The sequence below is a fragment of the Ranitomeya imitator genome, chromosome 1 (genome assembly GCF_032444005.1).
Source record: "Ranitomeya imitator isolate aRanImi1 chromosome 1, aRanImi1.pri, whole genome shotgun sequence".
Lineage (NCBI taxonomy): Eukaryota > Metazoa > Chordata > Amphibia > Anura > Dendrobatidae > Ranitomeya > Ranitomeya imitator.
This window is the reverse complement of record NC_091282.1, coordinates 385,441,192-385,462,778: the sequence shown is the minus strand read 5'-3', so window position 1 is coordinate 385,462,778 and position 21,587 is coordinate 385,441,192. Positions and strand designations below refer to the sequence as shown.

General features: G+C 42.1%; 1 protein-coding gene across 1 annotated transcript in view; it reads right to left on the bottom strand.

Annotated features, from left to right (window-relative positions):
- HABP4 (hyaluronan binding protein 4) overlaps positions 1 to 21,587 on the bottom strand; it is a 246,856-nt gene that overhangs the window by 126,015 nt on the left and 99,254 nt on the right. Inside the window, exon 3 of the mRNA XM_069762075.1 lies at positions 12,851 to 13,007. Within this exon, the coding sequence (XP_069618176.1) occupies positions 12,851 to 13,007 (157 nt within the window). The remainder of the gene's footprint in view (positions 1 to 12,850; positions 13,008 to 21,587) is intronic.

The following is a 21,587-nucleotide window of genomic DNA, read 5'->3' as shown; positions in this document are numbered from 1 at the left end:
CACACACTGTGGCCATTATACAGTATGGAGCATCATGTGTGGCCATTATATAGTATGGAGCAATGTTTAATGGCCAAACATTGCTCCATACTATATAATGGCCACAATGTGTGGCCATTTTGCAGTATTGAGCATCATGTGTGGCCATTATACAGTATGGAGCATCATGTGTGGCCATTATATAGTATGGAGCAATGTTTGACCATTATACAGTATTGAGCATCATATGTAGCCATTATACAGTATGGAGCACTCATGATGCTCCATACTGTATAATGGCCCCACCTGATGATCCATACTGTATAATGGCCAGACATGATGCTCTAACTACGGCCACTACTCCTGGTTATAATGCCTTGTACTGTAAGCACAGCAATGCCAGCTGCATGTATGTGTGCAGTGCAGTACATGTATACACACACACGTACCCAAGAATGTGCCCTCTCCTTCTCTGAACCACCACCCTGGAAGAAGATACAGAGGGGGCATGGTCCAATACAATGGGCGTATTGGCTGCTTCTCCTGCTGGCTGTGCAGGAGAAGTAGAGTCCCGTGCGGGACTGCGGGGCACAGCCTCAAAATCAGGACAGTCCTGCAGTATGTGGGACGGTTGGGAGCTATGCAAATGGATCCTGATCAGATGCCTCTCACCCAGCCAAACCAGATCGACAATTTGCACCGACGAGGGGGCAGTACCCCAAAACACAGTATCTGCGAATTAACATTCCTGGTTTGGTTTTATTTTAAGTCATGTGACAAGGCTTGTTAAAGGGTCGATCTTGACTTTTAAGGTTACTACTTCTAATATGTGGCACTAGAGGTCTAGTCCTCCTCCATCTCGGATGAGTCAATTTGCATATTTAAATTTCACAAAGGAGCATACATGGCTTATAAAAGTCTCTTCACTCTGACATGCCAGGCTTCACTTTTGAAGAAGTAGTAATGGAGGCTAGGTATTTTGCAAAATTATGGTGCGTGCTCAACTTCCACATGAAACTCATCTCCCAAATGTCCAAGTTCACCACAAATTGAAAACCAGAAACATTTCCTGGGCACACACATGGCTAAATAATGATTCAATAGAAGGCTGTAAAAAAACGGGGATTAGTCCTACCGGTAATTGGAGTCCATCCTGAAAGCACCATGGAGATCGTCCTACTTATCCTCATAGGGACAAAAACACGTGAGAGCTTAAAAATGCCCCTCCCACCCTCACCCCTTAGTGTCTATCCGAAGTTCCACACCAGGATGAATGCGACAATATTTTATTGAATTTCTCATACAAACTTTAATCCAAGAAGTATCGTTTCTCCTTGCGGAGAGTGACATGATAAGCATGTCGAGGTGAGGAGACTTAAAGCCGCAATGCTCCTCTGGGAAATATGCAAATTGTCACTTCAGAGAGGAAGGGGACTAGAACTCTAGTGCCACCTATTGTAAGTAGCAATCCTAACAGTCAATGTCGACCCTTTAACGAGCCTCGTCATTGCAGCTTTAAGTCTCCTTACCTCGACATGCTTATGTCACTCTCCGCAAGGAGAAATGATACTTCTTGGATCCCGGTCAGACGCCTCTTAATCAGCCAAACCAGATCTCCACTTTGCACTGACGAGGGGCAGTACCCCGAAACACAGTGTCTGCAAATTGAGATTCTGGTTCGGCTATTATCCTAAGTCATGTGACAAGGCTCGTTAAAGGGTCGACATTCACTGTTAGGATTGCTACTTCCAATAGGTGGCACTAGAGTTCTTGCTCTCTTCCTCTCTGATCATACAAACTTTAAATCAAATGAGTATTTAGAAAATTCTTAAGGGATGGAAACTAACCGTGCTGTCAGGATGGACATCTGGAAACAATTACTGGTTAGACTAATCCCAGTTTTCCATGACTTCCCTCCTGACAGAACAATGGAGAATACCAGAGTATGGTATTAGGGTGGGACAACTGCCTGCAGCTTCCTAATGAAAGCAGTCTGCTGCCCTAACAACACATCCAATTTATAGTGTCTACAGAAAAGTGTTCAGGCTGGACCAAGTTGCAGCCCTGCAAATATGATCTACCAAAGCCCCTGCTCTCTCTGTCCAGGAAGTGAAGACTGCTCTAATTGAATGAGCTTTAAAGACCGAAGGAAGAGGCTTCCCTTCTGATGAATAAGCTAGGCATATTGGGGATCTGATCTTGCTATGGTAGGCCTAGACGCTTTCTTCCCCCCTATTTCTAACTCTGTACTGAATAAACAGATTGTTGTCCTGTCTCCAATTCACAGTAGCCTTTAAGTAGAGCATGGCTGCCGGACTGATATTTAAAAGGCTGGGAAAGAAACAAAAAGTTCCTCCTGATTTTTGGGGTGTTGACAAAATGAGGGCAAGATAACCACCAGATTCATGTTTGGAGTAGATATCACATTAGAAAGAAAAGCTGGATCAAACCAGAGGACTTGTCTTAAGACCTGATGGTATGGATCTCTGATAGACAACACATGTATCTTCTCAATTCTCTTAGTGGAGGTGATGGCGCCCAAGAACACAGTCTTAAATGAAAGTCTAATGCTTATATCACCTATATGTCCATAGGGATGTTTACATAGGGCATTAAGCACTAAATTTAAATCCCACGGGAGCACAGATTTTCTCACCAAGGATCTCAGTCTCTGCACTGCTCTGGAGTATCTGGCCACTCAGGGTGGAGAGGCTATCGGAAAGTAAAAAAAGACAACACTCAAGTCTGATACATAAACCCTGCTTGTACAAAGTACAATAAAAGTTCAATAAGGACCTAAGACAAAGTCAAATTCTAGGTATATCTGGCAGAGAAATATCCACGGAAGAACTGCCACATTCTGACCAGAATTTTTTCCAGATTCTATTGTATATAGCTAAGATGACAATCTTCTTATTTGCCTGGATAGTAGACAAGATCCTGGGATCTTTGACCAAGTAATAAGATCTGCCTTTGAGGATCCACACAAAATAGTGATGAAGAACAAGACCCTGATAAAGCAGATCTTTCCTTAAAGGGAAGAAGGATCCGCTCGTCTAGGGCTATCCTGTTCAACAGAGGAAAATCGGCCTGGTCTTCTGTTGCTCGACTGGTTGAGGCTGAGGAACCCCCCTTCCCTAGGGGAGGGTTGTCGGCTGTGGACGGCTTGACAGGGTAAAGGGAGGGTGGACCCCCTTATCCCTCCGAATCCAACTCCAAAAGACAACTTTGGGTATGGATGTCTCCTCTCGTGCCTGTTCTCATAGGGACAGGAAAAACACTAAGATGAGACAGGCCATTTAAACTCGTGTGTTTCCTGTCCCTATTAGGATAAGAAGGACGACCTCCATGGTGCTGTCAGGAGGGACGCCCTGTAAAGTATGATGAAGTAAATGTTGACAATGACCAGATACTACTTTGAGAATGCAGCCTGGCTACCAGAAAGATAAGTGGAAGGAGGGGGTAAGGACAGTTTGAACCTTGCTCACATTGTTGGCCAATTTGCTTTTTCCACATGAGCAGTATTTGAATAGTGTCTCCTCCAAGTACAAACACTGACTGCATCTCATCCAATAAATTAAATGGAAGACATTGGGAAATACTTTACTTTTCTACCCCATTGGTCCCCTAAGCCACAGTATTCCTGGGGGCTACAGTTATTGATCGAGCTGAAAGTTAACAATGTAAAAGTAACTGTTACGGTGGCAGAGGACTATACAGAATACTGACTCAAATTGACAGTGTCACACATTATTGTGCTGTGACAAGTGATACGCTATAGATTACATAATGTTCCAATTTTAAGCCCCACTAAAAAGATTGTCAGTGGCAAAAGAGGCCAGTTATAACTTTGGTTTGGTAATCATGCTGCCTGGAGGACTGGTGCCAATGCTGGTGGTAGTGCTGCATTCTTATTACTAGATTTTCCTTTTACATTACCCATTTCATTGCCACATTATGATACCATACATTTAATACGCTAAAAAAACTTGTGTCACTGTGGCAGTCTAATGTGCATGCAAGCGCTGGACAATTGACTTTAGGGGGAAATAACGATTTAGCATGGCTGAGAGATTTCCCCTCTCCATACAAATTGAATCACTGTATTAAGCGTGGACTACTATACATCTTCACTGCAGGCAGCCTGTGTTGTACTTTGCCAACTTTTAGGGCTTTCTCTACCCATCTCTGTTGCTGAGCAGTGAGCTCCAATGTACTCTCACTATAATGCATCACCCTAGAATAGCTGCTGCATTCCCTTCCTTGGCTTTGATACAGGCTATGTTGGTCCCTCCCGATTATCTGTGCCTTACCATGTGATTTGATAGCTACTATGCATTATGTCATGCGAGTCTTCTCTAGCTGATGCAATCTTTTGCTTAGTGAAAAATAGTAGCAGACATTTTGGAGATTCAACTAAGAGATTGTTTATATTTGCTGGGTCAATCTAATTTCCTAAAATTCAACACAAATTTGATTTCCATCAAATCGCTCATCTCTATTAATGATAATGTAAAATATGTGGTACAAGGAACTAATTGTAAATCTTTCTATAGAATAGCATGTCTTCTGATCTTTCATGCATTTCTGTAGCATATAGAAGTATACTGGCTTGAGGGACGCCAATAAGATACACTGTGTGCACAATTAGGTTAGTATTTTGATCATATTTTTATGTTCCAACTCGAACCTGTATAAACTTGAAAGATTATTGGATGAAGTAGGTCAGGTGATGTCCATTTATGTAATGACTAGATGGCAGCCCGATTCTAAAGAATCGGGAGTCTAGAATCCATATATACTTTATTTATTCAAATGTAAGAATAATACAATTAATAAATAATAGTAAGAAAGAACAAAAATAATAGGCAGTATATGGAGAAAACACCAAACAAAAGTTCAAAATTGGTGTGAAAATGTCACTGAACCACTTCACAACTAAATATATATAGTTTTGGTAAATGGTATCATTTTTTTGACGAAATTCGGCAGGAGCTTGAAGAGCAACGTCACTGGGCCCGCCTCCACGCAGTAGAAACTTGCTGTGAGGTAAAAATTCAAAAATCACACCAAAATGGCAGGCGGAGTGTGTCACAGTACGGCACGTTTCTGATTGGTCGCTCGCAGCAGGCGGCAACCAATCAGACACTGGACACTGTTGACGTCACTTATCTCCGGACATTAGCTCCGGATATTAGCTCCGGACATTAGCTCCGGACAAAGCCACGGAAGTTGGCACAAATTGCAGGAAGTAGTATTCTAGGCAATTATATATTAGAAGCCAAAGGATATAATCACCCTTTATCAAACTGTGCAAAGTTATTAGGCAACTTGTTTTACTCAGACAAAATGGGCCAAAAAGATTTAACTGATCCTCGGGATGCAGAACTACTGAAATTGCCAAGATATTGGGGTGCAATTACAGAAACATCAGAAGTTATGGTGAAAATAGTATAAAAAAGGAGGCACATTAACCCCTTAACGTTCAATGATGGACAGAGTCCGTCATTGGACACTGTGAAGAAACCAGATTGTATCAATTACCCAGACAGCTACCTTTTTGCAAACCAATAAGAACTGACTTTTCATTTGTATATTGGCTTGTGGATTTAAGTGTTTATGTCTGGTGGTTCAAGAAGACAGACTTGCAAACTGATACCATTTAACATACAGTGTAAGTCTGTAATAGTGACTTGTACATAGTGTGTGTTTATCTTTGCTTATTGATGTGTGCTGATATGCTAATTGTGCATTGAATTCCAGCACTAGCTTGGTGACTTCTAAAGCAGAGAAGGAAAGACTGTGCAAATAGATTGAATTGTCAAGTAGTACTATGTAATCTCATCACCATTGTTTGCCATATCTTGATGTTGAACTAAAGGACACTGGGTAATTCTAAAAATAGCTTACATGCCTTGGGTATAAAAAGACTCAGAGATCACATCCTGGGAGACTGAAGTAACACAGAGCTATCAGCCAGACATTCTGCAAACCACCCAACAGACAAGAGAAAGGACTGCAGCCAATTCATCATGGCACCATCACGAGGGACACTGATCTATGATTCTATAGGAAACAACCTAGGGGTTATCGGCTCCGGTTGGAAGGACACAGATCTGATCCAGTGACCATCTCTGCACCATGGATATGTTTGGAAAAAGACAGGGTTGGGACCCGCTGGTCGCCTGGTTCCATGGAGATGGTCCGATAAGACAGGTGGTGAGTGGTGACTCTCGTGTCAACTGACTTTGGAACTTGTATGGATTCTATGGACAGTTCTTGGTCATCTCCCTATGCTTGTCGTTACCCCTTCTCTGTGCGTGCATCCACAGATGGAGTAGCGACCCTGGGAGCTCTGACATGTCATACTGGAAATACGTGGAGATGCAGTGATATTTTATATGCGCCCATGTAATCAAGCAATTGCAGCCATGTTGGGATTGTTCTGTTTGCTATTGTGTGCTGTGGTTCAATAAAGTATTGCCACACTGTTTTACCTTAACCCTGTGTTGTCTGTGTAGTGTATTGCCCACTGGGAGATAGAGCGGGCGTTCAGTGGTATGAGGCGTGGTCCATGCAGTCTTGCTAAAGACAGCCGGGCCAGCGAACGAGAGCACCCACTGACCCCGTTTCTTCACAGACACTTTCCCCCGTTTGGTACAGGCTCTGGCAATGAGACCGCACCTTTTCAGGCACATGACAGCTGATCTGAACAGCTGACACGTGCCTTTAACAGCCGTGGGTAGAATCACGATCCACCCACAACTGTTAACATGCATGCGCAGGAAGCGAGTCATTACCTCCTCCCATCAGCGCCCGTGTCACATGACCGCAGGTTGCCGATGGGTTGGCATGACAACCAGAGGTCTCCTGGAGACCTCTATGGTTGTCAATGCGGAATTGCTATGAGCGCCGCCTGGTGGTCGGCGTTCATAGCAAGTGTGTAATTCTGCTACATACAGGTGATCTGATCATCACCTGTATGTAGCAGAGCCGATTGAGTTATGGCAGCTTCTAGTCTCCCATGGAGACTATTGAAGCATGCCAATAGTAAATAAAAAGTTTTTAAAAATATAAATAAAAAAAAAAAAAAAGTTGAAATCACCCTTCCCTTTCACCCCATTAAAAATAAAACAAATAAAAAAATAAAAAAATCAAACACATTTGGTATCTCAGAGTTCAAAATCGCCCGATCTATTGAAAAAAAAGGATTAATCTGATCGTTAAATGGCGTAGTAAGAAAAAAAAAAAAAAAAACTCAACCTTTTTTTGGTTGCCGCAACATTGCATTTAAATGCAATAATGGGTGAACAAAAAAAAAAAAACAAAAAAAAAAAAAAATCACATCTGCACCAAAATGGTACAGTATCATTAAAAAAGTCAGATCGGTGCGCAAAAAAAATAAGCCCTCACCCAACCCTAGACCACGAAAAATGAAGACGCTACGGGTATCAGAAAATGGGACTTTTTTTTTAATAAAACAAAGTTTGGAAATATTTTTTCATCACCACTCAGATAATAGAGAACCTAGACAAGTTTGGTGTGTATGAACTCGTAATGACCTGGAGAATCACAATGGCAGGTCAGTTTTAGCATTCAGTGTACCTAGGAAAAAAGCAGAAGTACAAAAAACAAGTGTGGGATTGCACTTTTTTTTGCAATTTCACTGCACTTGGAAATTATTTTCCAGTTTTTGAGTACATTACATAGTAAAACCAATGGTGTTCAAAAAGTACAACTCGTCCCACAAAAAACAAGCCCTCACAAAAGAAGCCCTTTTTTGAACAAAAAATAAAGTTATGGCCATGGGATGAAGGGGAGCAAAAAATGGAAACGCAAAAACGGAAATACCCTTGGTCCTTAAGGGGTTAACTGCCAAAGGTTTGAGAAGAATCAAAACAAAGCAACCAGGACCCATTATCCCCAGTGCCGTCATATTCCAGAACTGCAACCTCCCTGGAACTCAGAAGTACAAGGTGTTCAGTGCTCAGAGACATGGCCAAGGTAAGGAAGCCTGAACCCCGACCACCACTGAACAAGACAAGTTGAAATGTCAAAACTGGGCCAAGAAATACCTGAAGACCGATTGTTCAAAGGTCCTATAAACTGACGGAACTAGGTGACAGATTTTCAACAGACCAGATGGATGTGTCCATGGCTGGACCAGTAATGGGCACAAACATCCACTTCAACTCAGACACCAGCAAGATGGAAGAGGGGTACTGGCATGAGCTGGTGTTATTAACCTATTTCTGCCATCGGACGGAATAGTATGTCCGATGGCAGAACCCCCGCTTTGATGTGGGCTCCGGCAGTAAGCCCGCATCAAAGACGGGACATGTCAGCTGTTTTTAACAGCCGACATGTGCCTGCAATAGGCGAGGGTGGAATCACGATCCACCCGCACCTCTTAACTAATTAAATGCCGCATTTAACAAGCACTTCCGGTCATCTAGCCAGAAATGCGCGCACTGGAGACCCCATCGCGTGATCACGGGGTCATCAGCGCATCAGCATGACAACCAGAGGTCTCCTTGGGACCTCTATGGTTGTTGATGCCGGATTGCTGTAAGCACCACCCTGTGGTCAGCGCTCGTACCAATGCTGTAATTCTACTACATAGAGGTGATCTGAGCATCGCCTCTATGTAGCAGAGCCAATCAATTTGTGCCAGCTTCTAGCCTCCCATGGAGGCTATTGAAGCATGGCAAAAGTAAAAATAAAAAAAAATAAAAAATTTGAAAAAAGGGTTTTAAAAATATTAAATATATAAAAAGCTCAAATCACCCCCCCCCCCCAACTTTCTCACCCTTAAAAAAAAAAAAAAAAAAAAAAAAAAGACACATCATGTATCGCTGTGTTCAGAATCTTCTGATCAAAAAAACAAACAAAACCTGATCGTTAAACGACGTAGCGATAAATAAAAAACTAAATGCCAGAATTACATTTTTGGTCGCCGTGACATTGCATTAAAATGCAATAACAGGCGATCAATATAACATATCTGCACAAAAATTGTATCAGTAACAAAAAGATGACCCCTCATCCTAACCCAGATCACAAAAAATGCTACGGGTATCAAAAAATTACACAATTTTCTTTTTCACCACTTAGATCAAAAAGAACCTAGACATGCTTGGTGTCTATGAACTCGTAATGACATGGAGAATCATAAAGGCAAGTCAGTTTTAGCATTTAGTGAACCTAGCAAAAAATCCAAAACAAAAAAACAAATGTGGGATTGCATTTATTTGCAATTTCACCGCACTTGGAATTTTTTTCCCGTTTTCTAGTACACGACATGGTAAAACCAATGTTGTCGTTCAAAAGTACAACTCGTCCCGCAAAACATGAGCCCTCAGATGGTCATATTGACGGAAATATAAAAAAGTTATGGCTCTGGGAAGGAGTGGAGCGAAAAAAAATAAATTCCGGGGAGTAAGGGGTTAAGGATGAGCTAGTTGGACTCCAAATCAACTCCAAATCTTCTGCCAGTTTTTAGAAACACCAAGGTTACTTCCCAGTAGCCAGTTTTTTCCAGAATCCATGACAGTACATCTGAGAGAGGGATTCGATCAGCCAGGACAGGAAACAACTGAAAAAAAAAAAAAAAGGCGGCACTTCTCCCCGCCTCAGTTGGTTACAGAGCATGAGAGGACCTCCCGGTTTATTTACCCATATAACCAACACCACATTATAAATGCACCCAAACATAATGCACACCCATAATGTGAGAAAGAGGGGGATAACCAGGTGCGGTCAAGGGTTCTGGAAAAAAACAGTAAGTAACCTTGTTGTTTTCCCTTCACCCATGACTGCACACCTGAGAGACTTGGGGAATTTGAAACACCTTAGGGAAGGACCACTGCATGCAGCACCCTTCTACCAAAAGTTAAGTCAGCAGAAGAGGATAGATCCAATCTATAGTACCTAAAGAAGGTGGATGGTGAGGACCGGGTAGCGGCCTTACAGATTTGATCAATCGATACCTCCGCTTTCTCTGTCCAGGAGGTCGCCATGTCTCTAGTGGAAAGAGCCTTGATGCCATCAGGGATCGGAGTACCCCTAGCAGAGTAAGCTACACTAATGGCCTCCCTAATACACCTGGCAATGGTACCCTTCGACAATGGTAACACTTCTTACTACCCTGGAAGGCTACAAATAGGGACTGGGTCTTCCTTCACTGGCTAGTCACCAATATATACTCTAACAGTGCCCTTCTAACATCAAGATTATGAAACATCCACTTCCCCCAGAATCTTAGGGTTATTACAGAAGGAAGGAAGGACAATCTCTTCACTTTGATGAAAACTTGATGCCACCTTGGGAAGATAAGATGGATCAGGTCTTAACACAACTCTATCCTCAAATATTTGCGTATAAGGAGAATTTATAGAAAGGGCCTGTAAGTCACTCACCCTATGGGCTGATGTTAGAGCCACTGATATGATTGTTTTTAGGGTAAGACATTTTACTGATAGCTTCTGTACTGGTTCATACGGCTTCTCGGTCTCCACCTCTAATACCAAGTTCAGATCCCATGGCAGGACATTCAGGACTGAGACTGATCTGGATCTATCGCAGGATTTAATGAACCTTGCCACCCATGTATTAGCCGCAATGTTACTACTATACAATGCACCCAAGGCAGACATCTGGACCTCAAGGGTACTAGTAGCCAACCCCAGTTCAAACCCCGACTGCAGGAACTCTAGGAAGGGACCGATTGGAGGCTTATGGCTTAATGGCTTTCCGAAAAATTCCAAGAATTTTCTCCATGTCTTGCGGTAGATTTTAGTGGTTTGGGGTTTCCTACTTTTTAGCAAGGTGGAAACTAGCCCTGGTGAAAAACCCCTGCTACTCAGTAGTGCCCTTTAAAATTCCACGCTGCTAGATGGAAACCCTTTACTTGGGTGTGGAATATTGGCCTCTGCATGAGAAGGTCCAGGATCTCTGGCAGGATCCATGGGTCTGATAGAGACAAATTCCTTAACAAGGAAAACCAAGGTCTTTTTAGCCAGAAGGGGACAGTCAATCTCTCCTCACGGCCGCTGGAATCATAGCTACTGGAGGAAAGGCTTAAGAAACCCTGAAGTTCCAGGTAATCTGGAGAGAGTCTACTGCAAATGGGCTTTCCCTGGGGTTCAGAGAACAGAACCTTTTTATCTTCCTGTTTTTGTCAAAGAGATCTATTTCCAACAACCCCCATAGATGGACTATCTGCTGGAACACTCCGGGATTTAGGGCCCATTCCCCCTGTTCTAGTTTGAGGCGGCTTAGGAAGTCTGCCTCGACATTCTCTGCCCCTTAGGTCTAGTGCCGTAAGGGACAAGAGATGTTGCTCTGCCACCTAGAGAATGTTGTTTGCTGCTACCATTATGGAGTGGGACCTTGCTCCCCCCTGGTGATTGATGTATGCTACTGTGGCTCAGTTGTCTTACATAATGCAGATGTGGCGATCCAGGAGGAGAAGGAGAAGGCTTTCTAGAGCCCTCTCTCAGTTCTTTTAGATTTGATGACTTCTCCAGCACCAGAGGCATCGGTTTCAGCATGGGAATCCCATCAAGGACAGGAACCCAATTGAAGCAGGGGGAGAGGTACCGCCCTTTCATTTCAGTAGGTTCCTGTCCTGGCTGGGATGATTCTTCTCAGGTGTGCCATCATGGATGAAGGGAAAACACTTTCTTCAAGCAGTGGTACAAGAACAATCTGCATTTTTCAAGAAAACCTTGATTTTTATGCAGGACAATGCTCCATCGCACGCATTGAAGTACTCCACTGCTTGGATAGCCACTAAAGGCCTAAAAAGATGGAAGAATAATGACATAGCCCCTCCCTAACCTGACCTAAACCTTCGGGAACTTGTGGGCACTTTATAAAGGGAACCCGTCACCAGGGACAACGCTGTTAATCTGCAGATATGGGATTAAGTCATGGGGGCAGCATCGGTACAGTCACTGCTCTGAATACCGGGCCAGGAGAATAAAGATCATTTTCTCCACGCTGCATTCGGCTAAGTGCAGGTGCCAGGCAGCATCATAATGCCGTTACCCTGCAGATTAACCCCATATCTGCAGGTTAACAGTGTTATTCCTGGTGACAGGTTTCCTTTAAACAGGGAATGTAAATGAAAGCATGACCGTACACCTCTCTAAACTGTGTAAGGTGCCCAAAAAGTTGATCGCCAACAGATTAAGAAACTGACAGACTCCATGGATGGAAGGCTTATGACTGGTATTGAAGAGAAGGGTCAGAAATTTTCATCAGTTAAAGTGAGAACAACAACAAAACTATTAAAAGGGCATCTGTAAGCATGTTTTTGCCATGTAATTAAGAGCAGCACAATGTATAGGCAGAGACACTGGTTTCAGCAACGGATTACTTTTGAAAAAAAATACTTACCGTAAATCAGCCGATCATTAGAGTACTAGTAAACCTGCTGACGGGTAGTCATGCATAACCCCAACCCCAATAACGATTGGCAGCTTTCTGGCCAAATTTATTGAACGTAGAAAGCTGCCAATCAGTGGTGTGGGCAGGGTGATACAAAAGCACAACATGCAGAGAACTGTTAGATCTGCAACAGAAAAACACAGATTATATAAAAATGACAGCAAACAGCTGAGTACTTGATACATCGCTGGAATCAGGGGCTCTACCCCTATATTACACTGCTGGTGTATGAGAAACCTGGTAACAGTGCTGTAGCTGAACAATAACATAAAAATACAAATTGCCTAATAACTGCACACGTTGTTCAGGACAACACCAAGTACTTGGCAAATAATCTGCCAATGCCTTTGAAACACAGGTAAAGTATTCACAAACAGAAAAATAAGCACACTCAAATACTATGAAACATGGCACATACTTGTCAACACTGTACTCCATGGCCGGGTCTGAGAAATTTGGACGGAATTCTCTGTAAGTGGTCCGGCGTTCCGATATCTCATCCTCGGACACTTGAGCACTGCTGTTTGCATACCGAGTCACTTTTTGCACAGACTGTTTCGGAGCTTGGTTCAGGGCTGATGGAAGCAAAAAGATTTTCCCATTGGAAATCTGGACTAACCATTTTTTATCTGTTCCATGACAACAATGTATAACATGAGTTTTCTCCTGCAAATTGTAGGAGTATTAAAAAGACATAAATCTTGGAGTACAATGGTCTTTCAGACTTTGTTATGTACACAGGTAAGGTGATGCTAGTGGTTTTCTTAACCCTTTAGTGACTGGGCCAATTTAAAAAAAAAAAAAATCTGACCAGGTCACTTTTTGTGATAACTGTGGAACATTTGAATATATCCCATTGATTATGAGAAAGTTTTTTTGTGACACGTACTTTATGATAATGGTAAAATTTGTGTCGATATTTTTCTAAATACAAAAAATATCAGACATTTTGCAAACATTTTTGAAAATTAAGTAATTATCCCTTTAATCCATCTAGTCATACCACACAAAAACATTAATGAACAACATTTCTCTCACGTCTGCGTTACATCCGCACCATTTGTAAAATGCTATTATAGGTTTTTAGAATTTTAGAAGGTTTAACCCCTTAGTGACCGAGCCAAATTTTTGAAATCTGACCAGTGTCACTTTATGTGGTAATAACTCTGCAACGCTTCAACAAATCCCAGTGATTTTGAGATTGTTTTTTCGTGACACATTATACTTTATGATAATGGTAAATTTAGTTCAACATTTTTTGTGTTTATTTATAAAAAATATAAAAAATTTGAGAAAAATGTTAAAAAATTAGCAATTTTCTAAATTTGAATGATTATCCCTTTAATCCAGATAGTCATACAACAGCAAACCATTAATAAATAACATTTCCCACATGTTGGCTTTACATCAGCACCATTTGTAAAATGTTATTTTATTTTATTAGCATTTTAGGAGGTTTAAAAATGTAGCAGCAATTTTTCATTTTTTCAAAGAAATTTACCACATTTATTTTTTTAGGGACTTATCCATGTTTGAAGTGACTTTAGGGGTCCCATATATTGGGAAACCCACAAACGTGATACCATTTTAAAAACAGCACCCCTAAACATATTGAAAACTGCTGTCAGGTAGTTTATTAACCCTTCAGGTGCTTTACAGGAATTAATGCAAAGTGGTATGACAGAAATAAAAATGTGTATTTTTACCACCTAAATGTTGCTAACTTCTAAACAGATTACTACAGCTGTCAGACTCTAAGGCCACTATTTGGTCATGAATTGCCATCGCAAACATCAGGACATCAAAATCATGATCTGAGGGCACCAATTGGGATAAAGAAGAAGCCCCCACACTCTGTTAACCATTTATAATGATGTAGTCACATTTGACAGCAGCATCTAAGGGGTTAAACAGATTTAGAAGGTGCAAATACTGATCATGGCTGATACAGCAAGTTGTCAGCTATAGTGTACAGCCGACAGATGCTGGATTGTCATCTGTATGGGGAGGCTATTCTCTTATATGTCAGGTCAGTTAAAAGGCGTATTGGCGGTCATTAAGGGGTTAAAACTGTAGCAGCAATTTTTCACTTTTCCAAGGAAATTTACAAAACTTTTTTTTAGGGACCTATTAAGTTTTGAAGTGACTTTGGGGGGTCCTATATATTGGAAACCCCCAAAAGTGATACCATTTTAAAAAAACGCACCCCTCATATTCAAAATTGCTTTCAGGTAGTTTATTAACCCTTCAGGTGCTTTTCAGGAATTAATGCAAAGTGGCATGACAGGAATGAAGTTTATTTTTACCACCTGAATGCTGATAACTTCTGCCGCCTCACCACCACCCGAGCTGCCGCCTCACCACCACCCGAGCTGCTGCACCCCCGTCCTTCTGTCTCTTCCCCATTATCCCCTAGAATGCAAGTCCACAAGGACAGCGTCCTCTCCCCTCTGTACCAGTATCATTGTCCATTTGTTAACGACATCTATAACTCTGTATGTAGCCACCTTGGAACTAATGGTGCTATATAAATAAATAATACCAACAACAAGCCACTGTAGCCGGCAGACTATAAGGCCGTTATTTTGCTGTGGACTGCCATGGGAAACATCAGGACCACACAATCATGATAATAATTACATTTCTACTACCAAAATATTGTTTTAGCCCAAGATTTTACATTTTCACACAAGAAGTGGGTAAAAATGGCACCAAAATTTGTCCCACAATTTCTACTGAATATGGCAATACCCCATATGTGGCTGTACAGTACTGCTCGCCATACGGAGAGACTCAGGAGGAACAGAGCGCTATTTGCCGTCTGGAGCGCAGATTTACCTAGAATAGATTGCGGACTCCATATACAGAGCCCCTAATTGCTAGAAGAGCCGAATTCCCCCTTATGGGAAATTATTCCCATTTGGGAATTTATCTACAGATGTAGTGACAATTTTGACTCCATGGGTGTTTTCCAGAACCAAGCAGCAGTGGATGTTGCTGAGTGAAAATTGCAAACTGCCTTTCTAGTTCTAGCGAACAGTACGTTATGCCCAGGCCGTGCTTCTGGAGACATGCACCCGTAAGTTAGACAGGCTCTCATCGCTTCAGAAATGCAAAACATCTGAACGCTATATGGGGGTTTAGGCACACTGCGGGGCTCAGAAGAGAGGGTGGGCATTTGGATTTGGAACTGCACAATTTGCTGAATTTCTTTTGAGGGGCAAGGAGCCATTTCGCTTTTTCCACAGCCTGTTACCTGTAATGTGGAAGCCCCTATATTTCCATTAACACATGACAGACCTTAGTGGGGACTTGCTTTTTTTGAGGATTGAGTTGAAGCTTTTATTGGTAACAGCTTACATAACATTTAGGATCACATTTATCCAGCGTGCCGCGCTGAGCAATTACTTTGGGGTTTCTATCTAAATCTCCGGTTGACGTGATTCAGATGAAACAGAGGGATTAATTCACTAATGAGGCAGCAGAGTTACTCTGGACTCACTCTGGCCTCTGTTCAGCATTGTTCTTTTCAGAGGTGTCCAGAACTGCAGCCGATGGCGCTTTTATGCACACCTAAAAAGATGGACACCGCCGGATCACACAGTTCCTCCATCTGCCTCATTATAGGGAATCTTCCGCCAGAGAGTCAGTCTGAATCATGTATATCAGAGATTTACATGGAAACCCCAGTGTAAGCGCTCAGTGCAGGATAAACGTGTGCCGAGTCTTACTGTGTTTTTTTAGAGGCAGAATGAACAAATCAACAGATGAAGAATTGGTTTTATTTTATATGCAGTGCCTCGTGCGGTATAAATGATAAGGCGACTTTATTCTTCGGGTTAGTGCGATAACAGTGATACCCGATTTATATTGGGTTTTTTATGTTTGGCTGCTGTCACACACTAAAAGACTTTATTGCAAAAATTAGTTTTTGCTTCACCATATTTTGAGAGCTATAATTTTTCCTTATTTCAGCTCACAGAGTCATGCGAGGGTTTGTATTTTGAAACTGCACCCATCAAGGTGCGCAAAACCACATTCAAGACGTTTAACCCTTCAGGTGCTTCACAAGAACTAAAGCAATGTGGTAGGAAAAGAAAAAAAAAATAAACATTACTTATTTCACAAAAAATTTACTTTGGAACTAAACTATTTTCACAAGGGTATCAGGAAAAAATGGACCACAACATTTGTTGAGCAATTTCTCCTGAGTACATAGATACCCCGTATGTAGGGAAGCCACTATTTGGGCACATGGCAACGCTCAGAAGGGAGGGAGCTCTGTTTGACTTTTTGAACCCAAAATTGTAGGGTGGAATCCATGTCTGGTGCCGTGTTGCATTTGGAGACCTCCCCAATGTACCTAGACAATGGTAACCCTGCAATTTTAACTCCAACGATAACAGCCCTAATTCCAACACACTCCTAGCCCCAAACCTAACTCTAACCCCAACCCTAACCCAACAATAGTCTAACCCTAGCCCAAACCATAACCTCAACGGAAAAATGGAGAAAAATACTTTTATTTTATTATTTTTACCTAACTGAGGGGGTGATAATGGGGGTTTGATTTACTATTTTTTATTTTGATCACTAATCAGGTCTATCACAGTGATCAAAATCAAAATGAAACAATAGGAAAAATCTATTGTTGCCGGCCGGCAGATCTTCGCAGACGCACTGTACATGCGCCTACCATTTTCTTCTCGGAAGAAGAAGCAGAGGGTCAGGGAACAGTACCAGAGTGGCCGGGGGAACTAGGGGGGTTCAGATGTCCCCATTTCTCTCTCCTCTGGCATATCAGAGGTGAGAGAAATAAATGGGAAATCGACTTTTTTGCGGTCGCAGTTATTCACCGCAACTCTGGGGACAATAAAAACGGACCCGAATCATGTTCTCCGATGTCTCCGCTACAGAGGTCATACGGAGTCCAGAGTAACTCTGCTGCCTCATTATTGTGAATGGATGCCTCGGGGTTTGATCAGTCACGTCACTCGTAGATTTACATGGAAACACCTATGCAAGTGCTCAGTGTAGAGCACCAGATAAATGTGATCATAAATGTTATGTAAAAAGGTTCCCAATAAAAGCTTCAACTTATCCCACAAAAAAACAAGCCCTCACTCAGGCCCGTTATCTGTTAATGGAAATATAGGGGCTTCCACATAACTGATAGCACAAAGGCTCTGGAAAAGCAAAATGACTCCTCACCCTGAAAAAAAATTCAGCAAATTCTCCGCTCCCAAATCCAAATGCCCCCCTCCTTCTGAGCCCCAGTGTGCCTACACCACATTCAGCACCCACATATTTGGCATTTTTGTATTAATGAGAGTCCACCTAATTTACAGGTGCGGGTCTCCAAAAGCATCAGACTGGCATATTGTACTGGCCACTACAGCGGCAGTTTGAAATTTCCACTCGGCAACATCCACTGCTGCTTGTTTCTGGAAAACGCATATGGAGTCAAAATAGTCGCTACACCTGTAGATACATTTCCAAAGGGTTATATTTTCCAAAATGGGGTCCTTTGAGGGGGAAATATGCTTTTCTAGCACTTATGGGTTCTTTATATGGAATCTGCAAGCTATTCTAGGAAAATCTGCATTCTAGGAGGCAAATAGTGTTTTGTCCCTGCAGAGTCTCTCCGTATGGTTAAGTAGTACTCTACAGCCACATTTGGGGTATTGCCACATTCAGTAGAAATTGCGGGACACATTTTGTTGCCATTTTAACCCATTCCCCAGTATGAAAATGTAAAACTTCGCGCTAAGACACAATCTTGGTGGTAAAAATGTAAGCCATTTTATCTTCACTACTCAATGTTTATTATTTACTTCCACATTCTAAAAATTCCTGTGAAGCACCTGAAGGGTTAATGAACTTCTTAAATGCGGTTTTGAGTACCTTGATGGGTGCAGCAGTTTTTCAGTGGGTATTTTCTGTCATATTGGCCCCTCAAAGTCACTTCAAATGTGAGGTTGTCCCTAGAGAGGAAAAAAAAAAGTTTTGCAAATTTCATAAAAATTTGAAATTGTTTGTCGACTTTCATCTACTATATAATTGTTTAAGGGTCACTTCCGTCTTTCTGTCTGTCTGTCCTTCTGTCTATCACGGATATTCATTGGTCGCGGCCTCTGTCTGTCATGGAATCCAAGTCGTTGATTGGTCTCACCAGCTGCCTGTCATGGCTGCCGCGACCAATCAGCGACGGCCACAGTACGATTAGTCCCTCCCTACTCCCCTGCAGTCAGCGCCCAGCGCCCGCTCCATACTCCCTGCAGTCACCGCTCACACAGGGTTAATGCCAGTGGTAACAGACCGCGTTATGCCACGGGTAACTCAGTTACCACCGCTATTAACCCTGTGTGACCAAGTTTTTACTATTGATGCTGCCTATGCAGCGTCAATAGTAAAAACATCTAATGTTAAAAATTAAAAAAAAGATTAAAAAAATCATTATTTACTCACCTTCCGCCGCCTTTCCCGCTCCTCGCTACGCTCCGGTAACCGCTCCATGCAAGCGGCAAGATTTGGTGGCAAGGATGGTATGGGAGAAGGACCTGCCATGACGTCACGGTCATGTGACCGCACTACAAGGGGCCCTCGGAAGGTGAGTATATGTTTATTTTTGAACCTGTGACATAAGTGACTGGGCAATATACTACGTAGCTGGGCAATATACTACGTGGCTCTGTGCTGTATACTACGTCGCTGTGCAATATACTACGTGGTTCTGTGCTGTATACTACGCCACTGGGCAATATACTACGTGACTGGGCAATATACTACGTGGCTGGGCAATATACTACGTGGGCTGTGCAATATACTATGTGGGCTGTGCAATATACTATGTGAGCTGTGCAATATACTATGTGAGCTGTGCAATATACTATGTGGGCTGTGCATTATACTATGTGGGCTGTACAATATACTACGTGGACATGCATATTCTAGAATACCCGATGCATTAGAATTGGGCCACCATCTAGTACCTTATAACTTCCTAGCAAAAAAAATTATGTTTCAAAAATTGTGCTGATGTAGACATGTGGGAAATGTTATTAACTATTTTTTGCGATATGACCGCAAAAGTTTGAGAATTGCAAAGTTTTCAAAATTTTCACCACATTTCCGTTTTTTTTTTTCACAAATAAAGTCAAGTCATGTCAAAGAAATTTTACAACTATCATGAAGTACAATATGTCACCAGAAAACAAGCTCAGAATCAGTGGGATCCATTGAAGCATTCCAAAGTCATGACTTCAAAAAGGGACAGTGGTCTGAATTGTAAAAATTGGCCTGGTCAGGAAAATGAAAACAGGGTTCGGGGAGAAGGGAACAAGCAAAAATTGAAGTCAGCTGCAGAAAAGACCTGGGAAAGCATCACACAGGAGGAAAATCCGTTTTTGGTGACGTCCATGGCTTTCAGACTTCAAGCAGTCATTGCCTATAAAAGATGCTCTACAAAGTATTAAAAATGAACATTTCATTTATGGATTACTTTTCAGCCCTTGAAATGAGGCATTGTAGAAAAATGGTTGCAATTCCTAAATGTTTCACAGGATATTTTTGTTCAACCCCCTTAATTAAACCTGAAAGTCTACACATTGCTTAAGTCACAGATGTTTCATTTTAAAATAAAAATAGCGGCATGCAGAGCCCAAATCACAAAGATTTGGTCACAATCCAAATATTTCTGGACCCAACTGTAATATATATATTACACATACACCCAGGGGTCGGCAGGGGAAGGGGAGCGGAGCTGTGTAATAATACTCACCTGCTCCTGGCGCGGTCCCTGGTTCCTCGGCAGCTTCTTCCTGTAGTGAGCGGTCACATGGTACCGCTCATTACCATAATGAATATGGACTCCCATAGGGGTGGAGCCGCATATTCATTACTGTAATGAGCGGTACAACGTGACCGCTCACTACAGGAAGAAGCTGCCGGCGCCGGAGAACAGACGTGCAGGGACCGCACCAGGTGAGTATAAGACAGTGCGCGATATTCACCTGCTCCCCGTTCCATTGTCGGCGCCGCTGCGTCTTCCGCGTCCTCTGCAGTGACGCTCAGGTCAGAGGTCGCAGTGATGTGATTAGTGTGCGCCGCCCTCTGCCTGAACGTCAGTGCAGAGGATGGGGAAGATAGCGGCGCCGATGGTGGAACGGGGAGCAGGTGAATATAGCAAGTGTCGGGGGCCTGAGAGGCGAGTATGTAATTTTTTAGTTTTTTCATTGCAGCAACAGCACATGGGGCAAATGTCTGTATGGAGCAGCTTATGGGGCCATGTGCAGCATTATATGGGGCAAATATGTGTATGGGGCAATGTGCAGCATTATATGGGGCAAATATCTGTATGGAGCATCTTATGGGGCCATAATCAGCATTTGTGCAGCATTATATGGGGCATATTTTAATATGGAGCATCTTATGGAGCCCATCATAAACTGTATGGAGCATTATATGGGGTGTATTTTGTATGGAGCATCTTATGGGGACCATCATGAACTGTATGGAGCATTACATGGGGCTCCTGATTCAATATGGATATTCAAAAACACTTAACCTACTGATGTCTCAATTTGCTTTTATTGGTAGCTTTTTATTTTTGAAGTTTACCAGTAGCTGCTGCATTTTCCACCCTAGGCTTATAATCGAGTCATTAAGTTTTCCCAGCTTTTTTGGCAAAATTAGGAGGGGGTTGGCTTATTCTCAAGTATATAAGATTACATATATATATATATATATATATATATATATATATATATATATATATATATATATATATATATATATATATATATATATATATATATATATATATATATATATATATATTTATTAATCATCTTTATTTTTATATAGCGCTAACATATTCCGCAGCGCTTTACAGGTTACAGGTTGCACACATTATCGTTCCTGTCCCTTTTGGGGCTCAAAATCTAAATTCCCTATCAGAATGTCTTTGGAATGTGGGAGGAGTACCCGGAGGAAACCCACGCAAACACGGAGAGAACATACAAACTCTTTGCAGATGTTGTCCTTGGTGGGGCTTGAACCCAGGACTTTTTTTTTTAGGACTGATGGGATGACACACACCAGGGGAAAACCCAGAGCAGCCCGAGGCTCCATTTCATTCTGAAGGCATCCACCAT